Source organism: Hyperolius riggenbachi, chromosome 6 (genome assembly GCF_040937935.1).
Source record: "Hyperolius riggenbachi isolate aHypRig1 chromosome 6, aHypRig1.pri, whole genome shotgun sequence".
NCBI lineage: Eukaryota > Metazoa > Chordata > Amphibia > Anura > Hyperoliidae > Hyperolius > Hyperolius riggenbachi.
Genome location: NC_090651.1, coordinates 159,797,615 through 159,819,086, shown reverse-complemented (window position 1 = coordinate 159,819,086; position 21,472 = coordinate 159,797,615). Strand labels below are relative to the sequence as shown.

General features: G+C 44.2%; 1 protein-coding gene across 1 annotated transcript in view; it reads left to right on the top strand.

Moving 5' to 3' along the window:
* CDC73 (cell division cycle 73) overlaps positions 1–21,472 on the top strand; it is a 168,290-nt gene that overhangs the window by 59,060 nt on the left and 87,758 nt on the right. The window contains exons 7-10 of the mRNA XM_068240119.1: positions 712–928; positions 3,987–4,085; positions 10,933–11,011; positions 16,630–16,694. Coding sequence (XP_068096220.1) covers positions 712–928; positions 3,987–4,085; positions 10,933–11,011; positions 16,630–16,694 — 460 coding nt within the window. The remainder of the gene's footprint in view (positions 1–711; positions 929–3,986; positions 4,086–10,932; positions 11,012–16,629; positions 16,695–21,472) is intronic.

The following is a 21,472-nucleotide window of genomic DNA, read 5'->3' as shown; positions in this document are numbered from 1 at the left end:
CGAACGTAGTTCGGGGTAAGCCGCGCAGGAGGTTTTCTCAGGCCCTGCTGGGCCGATTTGAATTTTTTTTTTTTTGCTGAACGCAGCTAGCACTTTGCTAGCTGCGTCAGCACTTCGATCGCCCCCGCGCTCGATCGCCGCTATCCGCGTCGCAAGACAGCCCTCCCCTAGACCCCTGCGCTGCCTGGCCTATCAGCACCAGGCAGCGGCAAGGGGTGGATCGGGACTCCCTTAGACGTCCATGACGTCGGTGACGTCATCCCGCCCCGTCGCCATGGCGACGGGGGAAGCCCTCCAGGAAATCCCGTTCTTTGAACGGGATTTCCTTTATCGCCGAAGGCGATCGGCGGGGCTGGGGGGATGCCGCTGAGCAGCGGCTATCATGTAGCGAGCCCTCGGCTCGCTACATGAGATAAAAAAAAATATAAAAAAAAACGGCTGCGCTGCCCCCCGGCGGTTTTTAATATACCGCCAGGAGGGTTAAGTTTGGTGTGGTATTGGAGGGGAAAAGTAGAGGCCATGTGTATTTTTTTTTTTTTTTTTGTTAGACATGCAGCCCACTGCAAGTAGGGATTGTAATTGCGCTTTAAGTGTTGTGTGCGGCTATTTTGGATGACTTCAAGGCATCTATTTTTATTTAAGTGTATAGATTTGTACTGCGATTTTGTTTAATACATTAACTTGCAAACTCTTCTTTTACCATGGATTTAGATCCCTCTCAGAAGCTATGTCCGTTGAAAAAATTGCAGCCATTAAAGCAAAAATTATGGCCAAAAGGAAAACCACAATCAAGACAGATTTGGATGATGACATAACCGCATTAAAGCAGAGAAGTTTTGTGGACGCTGAAGTGGATGTTACTAGGGACATTGTCAGCAGGGAAAGAGTATGGAGAACAAGAACTACTATTCTACAGAGTACAGGAAAAGTGAGTTTACCATATTGTTTTGCGTCGCACTACTTCTGAGCTAACCAGCATAGACGATAAGCTTCATTTTCAGCCTTTCCAGTGGAAACTATGTGCATTTGCAGTACACAGATATGCTTTGTCATGAGGGCTGTATGCAGTTGAAGAAATCATTTTGAACAGTTACAGTCTAATATCAGGAAAATGAAATCACAGCAACTTTCTCTGATGTGCTTGAGTATATTAAGATGATTGAGTCAACTGGCTAAAGCAATTTCAGTGAAATAAAGCAGAACTAATGCTGTGTACAGGCTTGACAAAAATTGCTCTAAAATGGTTGTCACAGTAGACGCTAAACTGTTCAAGATTTGTTCTAAATGTGCTGAATATTGAGTATTTTCACGCGTTGGTCGCCTCCTTAATTACCCCATTCTTGAAAAGTATGCTTTTAGTCCCAACGTAACTATTGGATATTTTACAAAATTTGGTTTATGTGATGGTGAGCCCATCTTAAAGTAGAAATGGCGTAAACCCCTTCCAACGTTAAGATTGCCATGTTCCTTGCATAGTCAGACCGCACCCTCATTTTTCGAGATATATATGAAGTTTGTTGTCACCTAGGATGAAGCCATTTACTTCATGATTGATCGCATAAAATGTCTAGAAAGCCTAAGGATACTTGCCAAATCCTGAAAGATTGCTTTAGTAATCAGTGGCATCAAGCCTTGTATTCCAGGCTTGGTAAAGCATTGAGGAAGAACTACAGGCTCTTAGATGATTTATAACAGTGTGAAGAAAACCTTCTGCCCATTTTGTTTGGTTGGGAGTTTCTAGGTAGTTACTTATATATATGCAGTTAGATTGTCATCAGAATGTAAGATGCATGGTAAGCGTAAGTGTTTCTTAGGTAACCAAGCATCACTGTCTGCTGTATGCGAACAATGGCTAATCTGTGTAAGGGCTCAAACCCGCTAGTAGCCTTTTCTAAGCGCTAGTGATTTGAAGAAGCTATTGCTAATGCAATACTATGGGGTATTTTTATAAAATCTCACCATTTAAGTGGGATCACACCCATAGTGTTACATTAGCAAGAGCTTTTCAAATCGCAAAGCGCTCAGAAAAGCACTCTTAGTGGGTTCCAGGCCTTAGGCAAGGTTCACACTACACCAGGTTTGTGCCATGGAACAATGAGCCACCGTGTCCATACCAGTTGTCTTCACATTGCAATGAATAGCTGATAAATTGCATGCTTGACTTCTTTCTGGTGCAGGTAGTAGGTAAAGAGTGGCCTCCACCACGCTGTAATGAAAGTCCATGGGGTAGTTCATACTACTCACGTTGCGGTATGCTGCTCCGGAAATGCCCTATCTGAGTGTCCAAACTTGCGTTGCACTACAACGATCTACGCTGGACTGGAAGTCATGTTAGTCTATGGCGACGCAGGAATTTTTAAATAAGATGGTGGCGGCACGGAAGCGTATTTTTACAATACACTTCCGCGCACTTCCGTATTTCTGAAACGGGAAGTGACCACAGAACAAGTGTTGCTTCCAGTTTGGATCTCAGCTAGAAGGGGATTACTGCATACTAATGCAGTAGTCCCCAAAGGCCTGTTTTTTGGCAGTACGGCCCCAGGCTGCACCACTTCCGCGAATCCACAGTCTGAGGCCGGCCTAAAGGTAGTTGGAGTGCATAACCAAGGTGGAAAGCCAAACCACCATAAGTCATATACCATAAGTCCAAAGAAGGTTAGCACACATATAGTTTAACCCTCCTGGCGGTCTATTAAAACCCGCCAGGCGGCAGCGCAGCAGTTTTGTTTTTTGTTTTTTATCATGTAGCGAGCCCTAGGCCGCTGTGCAGTGGCATCCCCCCACCCTCTTCGATCGCCTCCAGCGATCAAGCCCGTCCGGAAATCCCGTTCTGAACGGGATTTCCATTAGGGCTTCCCCTGTCACCATGGCGGCGGGCGGGATGACGTTACCGACTCCGTGACGTCAAAAGGAGTCCTGATCCACCCCTCAGCGCTGCCTGGCACGGATTGGCCAGGCAGCGCATGGGGTCGGGGGGGTGGCGTGGCGGTAGCGGCGGCGATCGGAGTGCACGCGCAGCTAGCAAAGTGCTAGCTGCGTGTAGCAAAAAAAAATTAATGATGTAAATCGGCCCAGCAGGGCCTGAGAAATCCTCCTGCGCGGCTTACCCCGAACTACATTCGGGGTTACCGCCAGGAGGGTTAAAGTAAATCTGAAGCCAATTTAAAAAAGATACTTGCCTAAGGGAATGCTCTGGATCCTTTTGAGTCTTCCTGTTCCTCTCACGGTCCCCGTTTCCATGCGCAGAATGGAGTGGCCCATGGCTTCGCTGCCCAAGTCTTCGGGAGCCCGAGTGCTCTCGAAGACTTCCGAAGCCTTCAGCAGCGGCAGAGAGCAATCTCCGACTGATCTGTTACAGACTGCTAATGGGGAGGCAGCGTTGGAATGCGGGAACCGTAAGAGGAATGGGAAGGCTCATTAGCACCCAGAGCCTTCCCTCTCCTTAGGTGGGTTTTTTTTTTTTTTAAATTGGGTTCAGACTCCCTTTTTAAAGCATTGCTGTATTCCATCAGTTAGTGCTAGCTGACAATTTTTTCGGTCCCTGGAACAGCTTCTGTGCTTTGATAAAGGAGTACCCTGCCAAGGCCCCAAAACATTTGTCAGCTAGCACTGTGGACTAACAATAAAGCAACTCTTAAACTATAGGTGTGTTAACCTACTTTGGACTTTGGTATATGACTTGTGCCTGAGAGTCCAATTTTTTTGTATTGAATTAGAATTTTTTTTTTTTTTTTTTTTTTTTTTTTGAGGCCATCTTGAGCAGTGTCTGTTTTGCTTGAGTATTGACTTAGGACATGTCGTTCCACTGGGATTAAGTGGATAGGAATGCAGTTGGCTGCAGGCAGGAGCAGCACAAGAGGGAACGTCCATAGCTTAGTACTGCAGCCCCTACTGTATGCTCAGTCTCTGTCATTCAGTTATGTGACAGGTTTGCTTAAACTTGATAATCTTCTCTGACTATTATATTTTTGTTTTTCTTTGTTTAGAATTTTGCCAAAAATATATTTGCAATTCTTCAAAATGTGAAAGCAAGAGAAGAAGGCCGTGCACCTGAACAAAGACCAGTCCAAACTACAGCACCCACAGTAAGCAGTGCTTATTTTTGCTTTTTTTTTTTTTTTTTTTTTTTTTTTTTTTTCCCTTCCAGGACATCTGACATGAAGAGGTGTTTTGAAATAATCTAAACTTGGGTCTATGCTCACATGGTGCTGCTTTATTGATATTAAGTTGGCTGAGCATTTTCTAATTTTTGTTCAGCAAGTCACCTACAATATATACTTAAGCATAGGCCAACCCGCGCATAAGGCCCCCCAATTTTGGCCTAAAAAATATGGACCAAAAGCTGCGACCCACTGTTTAGCCACGCAAGCACACATGCATGCCATTGTAAGCTGTTCTACCTCTCCTCACTCCAGCTCCCGAGTCTCCCTTGCAACTTCTGTACTGGCCACTAGAGCGTCAAGCTCACGGTCAAGAGACTGCAGTGAGCCCAGAGCGCTAGTGACCAGTTCAGGAGTTGGCGGATAGATGCGTGGATACAAGCTGGAGTGAAGACCGGTAGATATGCATTCTGCGGGAAGTTTGGTATACGGGGCCCTACTGTTGGTATATCACTCCTGGACACGTAATACAAACATTTCTAAACATTGTGCATTGTTTGAAAGCATCCACCAAAGCATCACTTCCAGTTGTGGCTTTTCTATACTGTTCCATAAAGTTATGCTTCACACCAATACATTTTTTGCATTTTGATCAATTTCAGTTAGTCTCTTATTACAATAATATCCACCTTGGCAGCCATTTTCAGTTCTGTAAAGCTGTGTCTGTCTCCACAGTAATATAAGGAGGGTCTGTAGCATACTCCAATAATGAGCTTATTGGTTTGTGATCGCCGGTTTATAGTTAAACTCACCATGCTCCAGCACCATCAGATATTTATTATATTACTGTATTATCAAGTAGAAATATATTCTTGCCATTTTTTACATTTGCTCTACCTATCTGACAGCTAGAGTTACCATGCATATTGACAGCTCACATTTTGTAATAACAAAAACTCAATTTGGGACCTTTTTCATTATCCCACATTGTCTGAAATTTTAAACTTCCTTTTTTATACTTTATTATGATTAGGGAGAACCTCGTAGCTTTCATAGATCTCAACCTTCTTTCCTATTTTTCCTTTATATAATTCAGTGGAGCTCAACCTCTTTTGGCCTGCGGGCCGAACTTCAAATCAAGAAAAATCTCGAGGGCCGGAACACATGCATACAAAATTTCGATGTAAAACTTTTAACGTTTTTCTAGTAACAGTTAACATGGTGTTGGAAATGGAAAGAAAACGACAATATAAGAATTGTTGTACTCACCATTTGATGCACATTTTCTTAATGAGAAGTTTGCGGCAGATTAATGCAGCAATGGTATCAAGAGTCCAGCCTGTAGTGCGCTGGCTGAGGAGGCAGTCAGCTCTGCTGAGGAGGAACAGAGGACTAATTACCCACACGTGGCCTGCCTGTAGTGTGCTGGCTGAGGAGGCTGTCAGCTCTGTGTGGGGCCGAGGGGGCTGTCAGCTCTGTGTGGGGCCGAGGGGGCTGTCAGCTCTGTGTGGGGCCGAGGGGGCTGTCAGCTCTGTGTGGGGCCGAGGGGGCTGTCAGCTCTGTGTGGGGCCGAGGGGGCTGTCAGCTCTGTGTGGGGCCGAGGGGGCTGTCAGCTCTGTGTGGGGCCGAGGGGGCTGTCAGCTCTGTGTGGGGCCGAGGGGGCTGTCAGCTCTGTGTGGGGCCGAGGGGGCTGTCAGCTCTGTGTGGGGCCGAGGGGGCTGTCAGCTCTGTGTGGGGCCGAGGGGGCTGTCAGCTCTGTGTGGGGCCGAGGGGGCTGTCAGCTCTGTGTGGGGCCGAGGGGGCTGTCAGCTCTGTGTGGGGCCGAGGGGGCTGTCAGCTCTGTGTGGGGCCGAGGGGGCTGTCAGCTCTGTGTGGGGCCGAGGGGGCTGTCAGCTCTGTGTGGGGGGGCCGAGGGGGCTGTCAGCTCTGTGTGGGGGGGCCGAGGGGGCTGTCAGCTCTGTGTGGGGGGGCCGAGGGGGCTGTCAGCTCTGTGTGGGGGGGCCCGAGGGGGGCTGTCAGCTCTGTGTGGGGGGGCCCGAGGGGGGCTGTCAGCTCTGGGTGGGGGGGCCGTCAGCTCTGTGTGGGGGGGCCGAGGGGGCTGTCAGCTCTGTGTGGGGGGGCCGAGGGGGCTGTCAGCTCTGTGTGGGGGGGCCCGAGGGGGGCTGTCAGCTCTGTGTGGGGGGGCCCGAGGGGGGCTGTCAGCTCTGTGTGGGGGGGCCCGAGGGGGGCTGTCAGCTCTGGGTGGGGGGGCCCGAGGGGGGCTGTCAGCTCTGGGTGGGGGGGCCGTCAGCTCTGGGTGGGGGGGCCGAGGGGGCTGTCAGCTCTGGGTGGGGGGGCCCGAGGGGGGCTGTCAGCTCTGTGTGGGGGGGCCCGAGGGGGGCTGTCAGCTCTGTGTGGGGGGGCCCGAGGGGGGCTGTCAGCTCTGGGTGGGGGGGCCCGAGGGGGGCTGTCAGCTCTGGGTGGGGGGGCCGTCAGCTCTGGGTGGGGGGGCCGAGGGGGCTGTCAGCTCTGGGTGGGGGCCCGAGGGGGGCTGTCAGCTCTGGGTGGGGGCCCGAGGGGGGCTGTCAGCTGTGTCCTGCGGAGGAAGAGAAGATCTGGTGGTATTGCATAGTTATAGTATCGGCGTAGTCCCGCGCATACACCAGCGTGTGCTCCGTATTCAGCCCCGGGTAGCGCTAGGATAGTTAGAAAGCCTCGCTCATTGGTTACTGCAGGAACCTTCCTCCAATAGGAATCAGCCCCCCTCGGCCCCACACAGAGCTGAGCCCTCTGCAGGGCACCGCCGCGCGGGCCACAGAAACTGGCCTCGCGGGGCCGTAGGTTGGGCACAACTGATATCATTGATCTAATCTTTTTGCCCTCTCCCTGAAGCCCAGGTTGAAAAGCCCCAAAACCAAGAATCATTCCTATAATTCGGGATACACCCTTGTTTTCAAGTGCAAAATATCTTAAAGGGGCACTATGGTCCAAAGTTGTAAAATTTAAAATATGTGCAAACATAGACAAATAAGTACCGGTATGTTTTTTTCCAGAGTAAATTGAGCCATAAATGACTTTTCTCATATGTTGCTGTCACTTACAGTAGGTAGTAGAAATGTGACAGAAGCGACAGGTTTTGGACTAGTCCAGCTCTTCATGAGGGGAATTGTCAGGGATTGATTTATTTTCAAAAGCACATATTCCTTTTTAGGGAATATCTTTATAAAGAATAAAAGCTTTGCTGAGAATCCTCTATGAAGAGATGGACTAGTCCAAAACCTGTGGCTGCAGTCAGATTTCTACTGCCTACCTTTAAGTGACAGCAACGTAAGAGAAAAGTAATTTATGGCTCATTTTACTCCGGAAAAAAATGTACTTCTTGTCTACATATTTTAATTTTTACAATTGCCCCTTTAAACCTAGGTTATATGTTGTCTGATTTGACAGGTGAATTACCGTATGTTAACCACTTCCCTAATAACTTGCAGAGTCAAAAATACCTCTTAACCACTTAAGTACCAGCGGTCTCTGCCCCCTTAAGGACCAGAGACCACTAATACAATACAGATGGAATCCCGACTAATCGCTGCGCATACCCGCCGCAACCGTTATCACCGCTGCACGCCGGGATCTTCCTGACATAGACTGCCGTCTCTGATGGCAGAGTCATGTGAGCTGGTCAGGAGCCGCTTTCATTGGCTTCTGGCCATGTCTATCAATGCAAGCCAATATGAGCAGCTTACATTGATAGACACGGCCAGAAGCCAGTGAAATCGGCTCCTGACCGGCTCACATGGCTCTGCCGTCATAGAGACAGGCAGAGCCAGTGAGCTGCGGCGAGAGACGTCGGGTTTGAGCGGCTCGATCGGCGGGGAGCGCCCATCAAAGCAGGGCGTAGATTTCAGTCACCGCGGTCCTTAAGTATTTAAAGCACACCTGAAGTGAGAGGGATATGGTGGCTGCCATATTTATTTCCTGCTGATTTTTCTGGCTTCAGTAGTCCATTACACACCTGAATGAAGCATGTGCCTAATCCAGTCAGACTTCAATCAAGTACACCAAATCTGCATACTTTTTCGGGGTCTATGGCTGCAAGTATTTGACTCAGAGAATCAGCAGGACAGCCTGGCAATTTGCATTGTTTAAAGGAAATAAATATGGCCGCATCCATATCCCTCTCACTTCGGGTGTGCTTTAAAGCTGCCTAAAGAAAGGAAGTGCAGAAAGTTTTTGAAGTAATAGAAAATAATGCTAACCGACAAAAAGAAAATAAATATTACCGTATATACTCGCATACAAGCCGAGTTTTTGACCCCCCAAAAGTGGGTCAAAAGTTGGGGGGTCGGCTTGTATGCAAGCCATGTGGTTCCCCATACCCCCGCGCCCCGTCCCACATAACCCAACCCAACTCTTCTATTCCCCTCTCCTGCTCGCTCCATAACTCACAGCAGCGCTCTTCACGGCTACTGTCTGTGATGAGGCGGAGAGCGGTTCCCATAGCAACATAAACATCGCCGCTACAGGAAGCCGCGCTCTCTGCTTCATCACAGACAGCAGCCGTGAAGAGAGCTGCTGTGAATTATGGAGCGAGCAGGAGAGGGGAACAGAAGAAGCGGCGCCGGCTAAGGTAAAAGCGGCGGTCGCTTTGGGGCACGATACCGGGCACTACCTACCTATAATGGGCACTTTTCTAGCTATACCGGGCACTATACTAGCTATACCGGGCACTATACTAGCTATACCGGGCACTATACTAGCTATACCGGGCACTATACTAGCTATACCGGGGCACTATACTAGCTATACCGGGGCACTATACTAGCTATACCGGGGCACTATACTAGCTATACCGGGGCACTATACTAGCTATACCGGGGCACTATACTAGCTATACCGGGGCACTATACTAGCTATACCGGGGCACTATACTAGCTATACCGGGGCACTATACTAGCTATACCGGGGCACTATACTAGCTATACTGGGACACATTGGGGGAATAACGCGGCAAGCATTTCCTACCCCCGGCTTATATGGGAGTCAATCATTTTTTCCAGGTTTTTTTAGGTAAAAGTGGGGGGGGGGAGGGGGGTCGGCTTATATGTGGGTCGGCTTATATGCGAGTATATGCGGTAATCCTCCTGCATCAGTCAAACTGCTGCATCCTATACATGGAATATATACATGGAGTGCTCAAGTTCAAATTACCTGTACAGAAATAGTTTTTTTCCGCTCAATTAAAATGTAACTGTGTTAAACACAAGCTGCAGCTTTGGAATAAAACGTAAGCCTTCATTGTCACATGACGTCTGTAAACAGTTTCCTGTTATGATTGTTTAGTAGAAGGATCCCCCAAGTTGCATGCACATGAGCACACATGCTAGTAGTGCTACAGAGATGGAGTAGACAATAGGTTAACAAAATGTGAATTCAACTATAGTGAAGTCACCGGTTTTACCACAGACACAATGTTACTTCATCTCATTGTTAAAGTGGTCTTACAAAAGTAAAGTACAAGTGAAGATACCTATTCAGGTACTTCTGGCACTTGAATTAAGGCTGGTATGACGTACATAATTTTAATTTTTTTGACCAGAGTGGTCTTTTCCTTCAGTCTGGGAAGTAACTTCAAATCATATGGTCTTCCAATGAATCCTTCATTGAGGCTCCCCCTTTGCAGTGATCTCCCCATAATTACCACATTGGGGTCATATAGAAGTGCAGTCACCATGCCACCGCCATTAGAAGCGCTGCTATCATTCTTATACTCTTCCCTACCCACCCACCCCCTTTTACCAAGTGTGGCCAGGCAAATGATTAGCATGAAAGCCATACAGTTTGCATGCTTTAAAAGGAAGGCTTCTTTACAAATATACTGTCCTCTGAGAAATGCAGATGCGGACATAGCCCTTTCTGAAAAGTGATGGATCCCTGGTTATTTCCTACCTTAACACAGGCCAAGTGTGAACATGACATCTTCTGGCTTTCTGGCTGTGTGCTTGTTTTGTTTTACGGGCTCTAACTGTTGAAGGCAGGTGATCAGCATGACACTTTAAGAAGGTAGTCAGAATTGGCAGCCTCTGTAAAAGGAACCCTGTGGTGAGTGAAATACAAACGCCCAGGAGTGATTCCTTATTATGACAATATTACTTGTGAACAAAAGCAAATAGAACTGTATGAGTAATAAAGTAGGAAAACACAATTTTATTGAATGTTATGTCAGTTTCAGACCACTTTAAAGTGGAACACTAGGTATTTTTGTTTTTTTGTTTGCTTTTTGATTGTGCAATAAAAACCAATTTTGAATGAATAGGAATGCCAAACTAGCATACTTTCTATTCAAAATAATATCCCAGGGGCACTTATTATTCTGACAGGCAACCAGTTCAGAAGTGTAAGTGAGGCTTTAGTTAATGTTGTTTTAGTCCACTTGTATGCCTTCTAAATGAATCTGTATGTGGGCTGGTTTACCTTAAAAGTGTTTTTTTTTAAGTGCCAGCAAATTGAAAAGCTTTTGCTTATGTATTGTGTGTGTTCTCACTTGAACAATGCGATAAAAAATAAATGTAGTAAACTCCGTCCTCAGGTTCCGATCATGCGCCTGCAATGAATATACAATGAATGACCAAATCTGATAGAACTACCTTTTCTGGTCCCTTGGAGTTTACTATAAAGGGATTCTAGTATGGATCTACCGGTAGCTATTTTATAACACACATACTACATTGGCAAGTGCTTTTCAGATCACTGAAGCTTAGAAAGCGGCTTCTTTCTCTTTTTTTTTTTTTTTTTTTTTTTTCTTGTCTAAAAGGATTTAACTTTTTTTTTTTTTTTTAATCTGCTCATATTGTAGGATCCCACGCTCAGAAATAAACAACCAGCACCACAGATATACAACAGGTACGATCAGGAACGATTCAAAGGAAAAGAAGGTAAGCTGAGACTTGATGAGTAAAGATCTTTCCTATTCTTGTTTTTTTTTAATCTGTTGATCAGCAGGCCATTTTTAACTTGGTACATCCAAACTGCATGCTTCAGTTATAGGGCTGCGTGGGCTTTTATCTTTTGTGTACTATGGTTACAGCCTATAAGCGGCACCAGAAAGTACATACAAGCAAATCTCTGGGAGATTTTTTTTTCTGGGAGCTTATTTTGGCTTGGTCTTTGTGGTGTCCCCAAATATCCTGCATTCACTTTTCTTGTGGCATGGCAGGTAAATGGGTGTTCATAGTAAAACGATAGGGGGGCTCACAAGTTTGCCTCAGTTTCTAGTGGTGCAAATATGTTTTTTTTGTTTTGTTTTTTGTTTTTAATTTCGGCAGATCTAGGCAATTGGAATCCGTACAGCGTGTCTATCTGGTTTCAAAGAGACTCTGAAGTCTCCCAAAAATTCAGGTTTTTATTGCAAAAACCTATTCAACATGATTGCCCTAACTAAAATGCCGCATCCCCGCAGCTGAAATCTAACTAAATCCCCCCAAACTCCCCTCGCAAAATCCACAACTTTCTTGGTCGTGGATTTTGCTTCCCTGTGCGCTTCCGTGGGAGGCAGAGCTTTAACCACCTTAGCGGTATGGACGAGCTCAGCTCGTCCATTACCGCCAGAGGGTGCCGCTCAGGCCCTGCTGGGCCGATTTACATGAAATAAAGAGCAGCACACGCAGCCGGCACTTTGCCAGCCGCGTGTGCTGCCCGATCGCCGCCGCTCTGCGGCGATCCGCCGCGAGCAGCGGCGAAAGAGGGTCCCCCCAGCCGCCTGAGCCCTGCGCAGCCGGAACAAATAGTTCCGGCCAGCGCTAAGGGCTGGATCGGAGGCGGCAGACGTCAGGACGTCGGCTGACGTCCATGACGTCACTCCGCTCGTCGCTATGGCGACGATCTAAGCAAAACAAGGAAGGCCGCTCATTGCGGCCTTCCTTGTTTATTCTGGGCGCCGGAGGCGATCAGAAGAACGCCTCCGGAGCGCCATCTAGTGGGCTTTCATGCAGCCAACTTTCAGTTGGCTGCATGAAATATTTTTTTTTTTATTTAAAAAAAACCCTCATGCAGCTGCCCTGGCGATCTTAATAGAACGCCAGGGTGGTTAAGCTGCCGCTCTGCCTCTACAAGCGTCTATCAGCGCGTATCTGTGCATCTCCGCTGCCCCTCTCAGTGAAGGAAGACTGAGAGGGGCGGGCGGAGGCGGAGATGCGTGCTGATAGACGCGTGTAGAGGCAGAGCTGCAGCTGAAAGCTCTGCCTCTCACGGAAGCCTCGGGAGTTTGGGGGGGGGGGGATTTAGTTAATTTCAGCTGCGGGGATGCTGCGTTTTAGTAAGGGCAATAATGTTGAACAGCTTTTTGCAATAAAAACCTGAATTTTCGGAGACTTCAGAGTCTCTTTAAAACTGGTGATAAGAATGATCATAATCAGGACCATAGGCTTCCATTTGCCACTGGGCCATACCCAGAATTGGTCTTGGCACATACATACAGGGCCTAAAGTAGGAAGTAAGACAATTCTCAATGACAGCAAAGTGGCCGGATAAGCAGACCGTTAAAGCAGGCAGTGGTTAAAACAGGAGCGTCTGGATACAACACGTTCAGCAGCAGAAGGGGAGGGATGCATGTAGTGAGTTTAACCAACTTGAGGACCATAGGCTTACCCCCCACCCCACTCCCGGTGACCAGGCTATTTTTTCCGATTTAGGCAACTGCAACTTTAAGGCCTTGCTGCAGGGCCATACAACTTAGCACACAAGTGATCCCCCCCCCCCCCTCCTTTCTCCTTTTGTGCCCACAAACAGAGATTTCTGATGGTGGGCTCTGATCGCTCCCAGGATGTTTATTTTTTGTAAATATATTTTTTATATAATTAAACCTATTTGTTTTATTATTTTTCTAATACCCCCTCCCTCCACCAGCCAGCTATGACAGCTGATTGCTCCTGTGCCTCCAGAGGGTACAGCCGTGTCACACGGGACCCCAGTACAGCGCTGCTGTGGATCGCAGCGCTGTACACAGTAAATAGACGGTTTCGCCTTCTAACAGTCTCCTAGGGGCAATCACCGATTGGAGACTGATGGCGGAGCTTCGACATCCAAGTGGAGATGCGCGCACAACGGCGTTCGCGATCTCCTGCAAAATCCCGCCTCAGGACTTGACGCCAATTGGCGTTAGGCAGTCCTGGGGCTGCAATCACGTTCACGCCCATCGGCGTTATGTGGTCTTTAGGTATTTAAGAGACTAATAGCGGAGGAAAAAATTGTATTTCTGTGCCTTGAAGTCCTGGTGAAGATGAGCTGTAGTTTCCAGCCTGATGGGAGCCAACGGTAGAAACGGTAGCCTGGGGGGGTGAGGGGTAGTTGGCTATCTTCCATGCTTTGGATCTGGATTTGTGATGGTCTGATTCAATAGTGGCAGAGAAGGTGCACCTCTGTAGTTCCTGATTCTTGCTGGGCATCAGGGTAGAGGCAGTGTTGGCATTACAGATTGAACATGGTAGAGCTCAGGAGGTGGACGATGGATACTCTTTCGACTTGCCGTTGATATAGATCAAAGGTGGCATGGGGGAATGCTTCCTGAAGTCATGATTATCTCTACTTTTTTGGCGGAGTTGAGCACCAGTTTGTTCTGTTTACATTAGTGGCATTCTCTATCAACCTCCTGACAATAGGCCTACTTGTTGTTCTTGAATACAAGGCTTACTATGGTGGTGATCCTCTGTCCAGGGGGTCAGTGAGGAGCTCCAGGTAGATGTTGATGGCGTTGTCTACACATGCCTAGAATCGCTCTGAAAAACCTCCTCAACAACCGCTAGTGTTTGCGGATCCGGTAGCGTTTTTTGGTGTGCACCATCTTTTTGATTTCTTAAGATGTGTGAGACACTTCTGCATAGATTTCTAAAAACCTACTAATATTTTGTCTCAGACACCCTTGATAAATGTCTGCCACAGACAGGAAGCTGTCAGGACCTAGGTGGAGTGGTTTTACCACAATATCAGCCATAACCCCCCATGAGCTATTCTAGAAAAGGTAAAGATCTCTCATGGTAAAGGGGGTGTCAGCTACTAATTCGGATGAAGTTCAATCCTTGGTTTCAGTTCCTCTTCAATGCTTGGGTTTACATTGTGTGTATTGTGTAAGGCGCACGTTGTGAGTTTGAACTACAATGGACTGTTAAAGGGAAGATCCGCGCAGACTATAAAAAACAAACTGCACTTGCCTGGGGCTTCTTCCAGCTCCTGGTAGTCGATCTGTGCCCTCGCCGCAGCTCCTCTCCCTCCCGGCGTTGGCTTCTGTGCGCTCCACGGCGCGGGTCACGTGGTGTAAGTGACGTCATCTGGTCTCTATACCACGTGACCCCCCCCCCCCGCCGTGGAGCGCACAGAAGCCGACCTGGCGAGGTCGGCTTCTTCACCACTGGACGCCAGGAGGGAGAGGAGCTGCGGCGAGGGCACTGATCGACTGCCAGGAGCTGGAAGAAGCCCCAGGTAAGTGGTTTGTTTTTTATAGTCTGCGCGAACCCTCCCTTTAATTGCAAGCCTGCATGCATCGAGTTATAACATTATCACTTACAATGCAGATATGTGAACAGGTCCATGGAATTGTATGGGCAGTGAGTTGATATGAGGTATTATCCTTAGCTAACGTTGAAGATTATTTTATCGTATGTTTTTAGACCACAAATAAGAAACCGTGGCCTCAATTCACTAAGCTTTATCAAACACTTTACCAAACGTTTGATAATTTTTATCTCATGGGTAAAATCTCACTTTGAATTCCCTAAGGTGTTATAGTTTTATTGAACGTTTTATCAATAAAACATTCGATAAATATATAACACCTTAGGGAATTCAAAACGAGATTTTTCCCATGAGGTAAAAATTATCAAACGTTCGGTAAAGTGTTTGATAAAGCTTAGTGAATTGAGGTCAAAGTGGATATGTCCTTATCACTCATCTATGCTCCAGTTTATTCAATTACTTTTTACATAGTGATAAGAAGGCAGCATATTTATTTCCTTTTAAACAATACAAGTTGTCTGGCAGTCCAGCTGATCACCTTGGCTGCAGTGGTTTCTGGATCACACACCTGAAATATGCATGCAGTTAATTCAGTCAGACTTCAGTCAACCATCTGATCTGCTTGCTTGTTCAGAGTCTATGGCTAAAATTATTAAAGGCAGGATCTGAAGGGAAACTAGGCAACAGGTATTGTCTAAAACACAGGTGTTGAACTCCAGGTCTGGAGGGCCAGATCCATGCCAGTGTTTAGGATGGACAGAGAAAGAGTGGAATGTGTTCTGATGGACCACACCTTTCCCGATTCAGACTCCTCAGTTAATTTGAGCTGTCAAAGATGTGCGAGGACCTCGGCCCTCGAAGGACCGGTTTGACACCCCTGGTCTAAAAGGAAATAATTATGGCAGCCTCCATATCCCTCTAAATTCAGGTATACTTTAAACCATTAACATTGCAATAATGATCATTAGCTACACTGTAGACACATGGATTACCTATACTTGCATGTGTTGGGTATCTTCATTCTCATGAAGAAATTGCTTGCTAACAATGATATTCAAGAAAACAAACGTTTTCCAGTTGAAATTGATGTTTTTCTTTGGATATTGAAAGATATTTTTCATAAAACTACTCCACTTTTCAAATATAATAAATATGCAATGCAGGGTCATGTTTCATAGCCATTTATCGTTGTTTAAATAGTAACCACTAATAATGTTTCATACAGAATATACTGTATAAAAAAACAAAAGCAGCAAGTGCACTTTCAGGTTGGAAAATGGCTAAAAGTGCATTGCTTTTGCCCAGTATTTGTGCGCTTTTGTTTATTTCTGCTGCCTTCTGGCTAGTAGACATTGAAGCGAAAAAAAATTATGATGAATTGGTTGTGTAGTATGGATAATTATTAGGACATTGGTTGCAAAAAAAAATATTCTCATATTTTTATTTTCAGTTTTACAGATTTTTTTTTATAACATTGCATCATTCTCTAATATTTGCAATTTACACCCTACTCAGCATTCTAAATGTTTTTTTTACAGAACAGGCAGTGAACTTTTGACTTGTCCTGTTCTCTGCAAAAGAAAACACCATACAGTTGAGATAAAAACCATCAGAAGTCAGAGCTCTCTGTAGTGCTCAATGGCTATTTGCATAGATAACTGGAGTTTCTTAACTCTTCCTGTACTGGAAACAAATATTAGAGTTATGTCTATGCTCCTAATGCTTTATTTCTTAGCTGTACTACACAACCAATTCATTATCAGAATTTTATTTTTTTTGTTTCAGTCTCTTAAGTAAATGCAGATTAAATGCGGAGACTTGTTCCAAGTGAGGATTGCAATGCAGCATGAGGTAGCAACAAAATGAGGCGTACGCTTGTCATTTCCATTTGTGTGAGTTCTAAAGGCCATGCTTTGCTAAAACTTATAAGATATTATGTGAAGTTCTTTTTTGAAGAATAAATGACTATCATGATAGTCAAAAAAATGCTTACCTGGCAAGAAAATAAAAGCTGTTACTGAGTGTTGTTTTATTCATTTTATTGTAGAAACGGAAGGATTTAAGATCGACACTATGGGAACATACCACGGAATGACTCTGAAATCTGTGACTGTAAGTTTGACAAAACAATTCATTACTCTTTACAAAGGTCCTGTACTGTTATGCAGTGTGCACAGTGAGATATATTGATTTTCTGAGAATGCATATTGCATCTGTTTTTCGCTGTGTAGTATGAAACTGTTGTGCCTCGAAGGTTGAGAAACGATTTCATTGTGTTAAATTTTGTGAGGATTATACTTTTTTTTTTTTTTTTTTTTTTGCCTCATTTCTAATTTAAAGGACATCCAAGGTGAAAAAAACTGATGAGAAAAACAATTGAATCTATCCTCAGTCCCCTAAAAAAAATTTTTTTTTTTTTTTTTTTAAATATCCCACAGCTATATTTTAAATTTAAATCTAGTTTTTACTGTTTAATTGTCTCTGCTCAATGACACCTTCATTGAAGTATGTTAGAGCTCAAATATATAAATTATTCACCATTTTTAATCTTTCCTACTCTAAGAAGCCATTTACTGACAAAGTGTTTTATGGCTGTTATTACTCCTCATTGAGGCTTATGCTATAGTCTGACCTAGTCCGACCCTGTGCTGACCCGGACAGAAACTCACTTGCTTACATGATGTTTAACTTTTTCAGGCAGAGAAAGGAAAAAAAGGTACACAGCATAGTCATTTTTTTTGCTTGGCACTGTACATACCCTTCTATCTCATGTCATGTCACCTCGGTTGTCCTTTGAAAGTACAGAGACGTTTGGTGTGTGCATTTGCTTACTGTGATTAATCAATTTACTGTATATGTTCACCATGGTCAACTTAGGTTTGTAGACACCTCAGAAATTCTTGATAAACCGTATACAGCTGGGGAAAAAACTATTTAATTGCCCAGCTAAATTTGTAAGCTTGGATTCTTGCAAAGAAACAGCCTTTTTATGTTTTTATTTTGATGGAAAAAGACTGAATAGCAACCAAAAGTTCAGGAAAAAATTACATAATTATAAATTGACTTGCATGTAATTGAGTAAATAAGTATTTGATCCCCAAGCCAAACATAATTTAGTACTTTGTGGAGAAACCCTTGCTTTCAAGCACAGTAGTAAGACGGTTCTTGTGTTTGGCCACCACGATAGCACACTTCTCAGGATGGATTTTGTCTTTACAGAAACTCTTTATACTTTATGCTTCTTGGCTGCCAGTTGGCTACTCGAAGCTTCATCTTTCCCCCTAGATTTTCTAGAGGTTGGCTAGGTCACTTCATGACCCTAATGATCCTCTTTTTTTATTTTTATTTATTTATTTATTTTACCACTCTTGTGTAGACTTGGCAGTGTGTTTTGGATTTGTGTCACGCTAGAAGACCCATGTTCAATGTTCTGGCTGAAAGAAAATGCATCTCCCTGATCATCCCTAGTGCTCACCAATTTCCCCTCAATACGGTTAATTCATCCTGTGTTCCTAAGAGAAAACCAGACCTAAAGCAATGTTTCCATTTCAGTGCTTTACTGTGGAGATGGTATTCTTTAGGTCATGCTCAGTATTTAGCAACTCCGAACATGGCTTCTAACGCCGATGCTAAAAAACTAGATTTCTAGTCTCATCTGACAGTATTTTCTCCCAAGCCCTCTCTGAATCATTTAGATCTTAACTGGCAAACTTAAAACTGGTCTTTACATGTGCCTTCAAGATGGCAATCCATTAAGTTGTGGTCTTACCAATGGTGTTATTGGTTACAGTGTCCTCCCATTTAGTTGTGGGCTAATCCCCTTTCTCATGATCATCCTCGCCTCATGAGGTAAGATCTTGCCTGGTGCTCTTGATTATTGGCAATTGACTGATTTATATTTCTTTTGTTTCCAAATAATCACACCAACAGTTGTCACCATCTTGCCAAGCTTCTTGCTAATGGTCTTGTAGTCCATTCCAGGGTTTTGCAGGTCTACAATCTTGTCCAGGATTTTCTTTGACAATAGTTTGGTCTTGCTGATGGTTGTGGAGAGGTTGTTCTATAACAAATTGATTCGGTTGACAGGTGTACTTTATACACAGACTCCCAATTTCCATTGCCTGCATTTGTGTTGCGTTGTCACAACATTTACGCTTTGAAAAACATATTCTTATTCACTTGAATGAGCATAGAAGCAAAATCGCTGTGCTTGATTTTACTGTGACTTTTTTTTTTTTTTTTTTTTAATTGTTTTTGCCAGGATTTTCATTCAAGTGAATGACAATGCATTTTTCCACACGAACACAGTCAGTGGAAATTGGGCCATAGGGTTGAAATCAGGAGCATCTGTAATTGATTGTAATGTTTGGGAGCCAGCATTCTGGATAGGTTGTAGGGATCAAACACTTTCACTCAGTAATAGTCTAATCAATTTATACCTTTTATGTAATATGGGATTGTTTGCTTCATACCTAACAGAGGGAATCCTCTGTGGTACGATACTGCACTGCATAAAAATGCCTCCAACAGTTGATCAATTGCAGTATTTTGGAATTGTCTCTGTGTGCATATGGGTCATTTGCCAGTGAAGCCTTTCACCACTTCTGATCCAAGGCTCAATTCAAGTAAGTAGTATTTTGATCACCAAAAGGGGGCTGGAGGAAGCCCCACTTATAGGGATTTTTGGTAGCGCTTTGCAAGCGATTTTAGAAGCGATTTTTCTGCTCCTATACAATACATTAGACTGCAAACGTTCCCAGAATGCTGCATGTTCTACGATTACGATTCCCCTAATTGCAATCGCTCCAGTTTGGCAGCGTTTGATCCCGAAATGCTGCCAAAAATGCTCTAGTTGGTCCCAGCCCTAAAGGGGAAATTCATAGGCAATCAAGAAAAACAAAAATTGGCATTCTGGGGTCATCACCATTGCTTTATAAATTGGTCAGTGCAGTGAGGTTTTTGAGAAGTCCTTTACTAAGAGAAATGCATTTAAAATCAGTCTAGTTTCACTGTGTTAATTTTTTACATCTGGGCATTTTGGAATAAAGTTTAAAAATAGTTATAACTTCTCTTTATGGGGGTAGATTCACAGAAGGGACAGTAAACGTAAGGTGGACAGACAGCGCGCATTAAGCTTACAGTGAGTTACACACTTTACAAGGTGGGTTATGCAAATTGGTTAGTTTGCTTTATTACATGCATAATTTATGTTGCTTGAGTAACCGGCTTGCATAAAAGGAATCGGGCAATTTGCTTGCTATAGTGTGAATTGCAGTGTGCTGTCTGTACCCCCCCCCCCCCCCCTTAAATCCACCTGTTTTGAAGTTGTTACAACAGCAAATACGCATCCCCTTGTAAATCTACGACGCTATTCTCCTGTGACCACAAGGTGGGGATACTGTCATGGATATTTCATTCCTTATTAAATTGATATATACATACAGGATGGAAAATCTTTTCACTTTAACAGTATACAGACTAAATTTTAAGCTGAAATGTGTGTGTTAAACACTCACTCACTCACTCACTCACTCACTCACTCACTCACTCACACTCTCACCTACCTACCTTACCATACCATTCAGAGTGATAATTTCATTATGAATCTTTTCAGTTTCCTTTATTAAACAAAATACACTGTTACAGCAGTAAAAGTAACCTTTTGTTTAAGCCAAGTAATCTGCATTTTTTTTCCTGTTTATGATCTTACCTCTGCCTCCTAGTCTATGGGTTCTGTTATACTAAGCACAGTACCAAGTTGTGCACCATGCTTGGCATTTCTGCTCCCCCCCCCCCCTCCCAAACCTTGGCTAATACATTTTGACAGTGCATCATTTGTCGAGAGTATCAAAATACTGTTAACCAGGTTTATAGTGCACTGCATCCTTACTGGTGTGACCTGGCAGCTAGACTTCAGCAGAGAAGCCTGCCCAGTAGAATTTTGGGATGCTGCTGATCATGTGCAATGTTTACAGTGTGGAAGTATAATGTTGCCTATGCTACAGCATAGTGAGTTAATGACAATCATTCTCTTTCAGAGATTTTGATACTAGGCATATCAAATAAGTATAAAGATTGCTCTTCTCTTTCATATTCAAGAACATTCTCAAATCTGACAGTTGAATCCTTCAGTTTTGCGATATTTAGATATGAAATACAATCGTAAGAGAAAAAAGCCAACGGATGATAAAACAAAGTCAGCTGTTTATTTCAGAATGTGGAGTTTTTAAAGTGTACCCAAGGTTATGCACAGTGCCAATTGTATTAACCAAGCTGTGTTCCTTTGTATGCTTTCACTGTCTGAAAGAGTTAATCTTCAGGCATGCAAGTGACCCCTTCTCTCGTCAGACCCTTGTGGATTGTAACCTAACCCTCACTGACCAGGAATTACAGCCATAAAACTTTTCTTGGCAAAGAAAAACATGAAAATAGATGGGATAAAAAAAGTCAATACATTTATTTTAACCCTGTAATACATGAGACACTGTTTGAATATAGAATAAAACCACGGGTTATCTTTAAAAAAATAATAATAATAATTTAGCATTATGGTTACAATTGTTTCTCCTCCATATATATATATTTATTCATATATATGTATTCATATATTCATATTCACCTTGGGCTCACTTTAAATCTTCACACCACTTAGTCTAGTGATAGTGTATTTGAGGCCTGTAGCTGATCCAGGGGGACCGGATTTTATGGAAGTAATGGAAGGCGTTTGTTATTGTAGCATTGATTTTGTTATGGATTATTGTTCTAAAAGTCAATTCTTTGGTCTTGTTAATAGAGAAAATTAGAGAATGCAATGCTGGCGCTCATAGCTATATCCTATACCAGTCTGTGTACTGCATGAGTTATAGAGTTTTTTGTTTTGTTACTAAGGG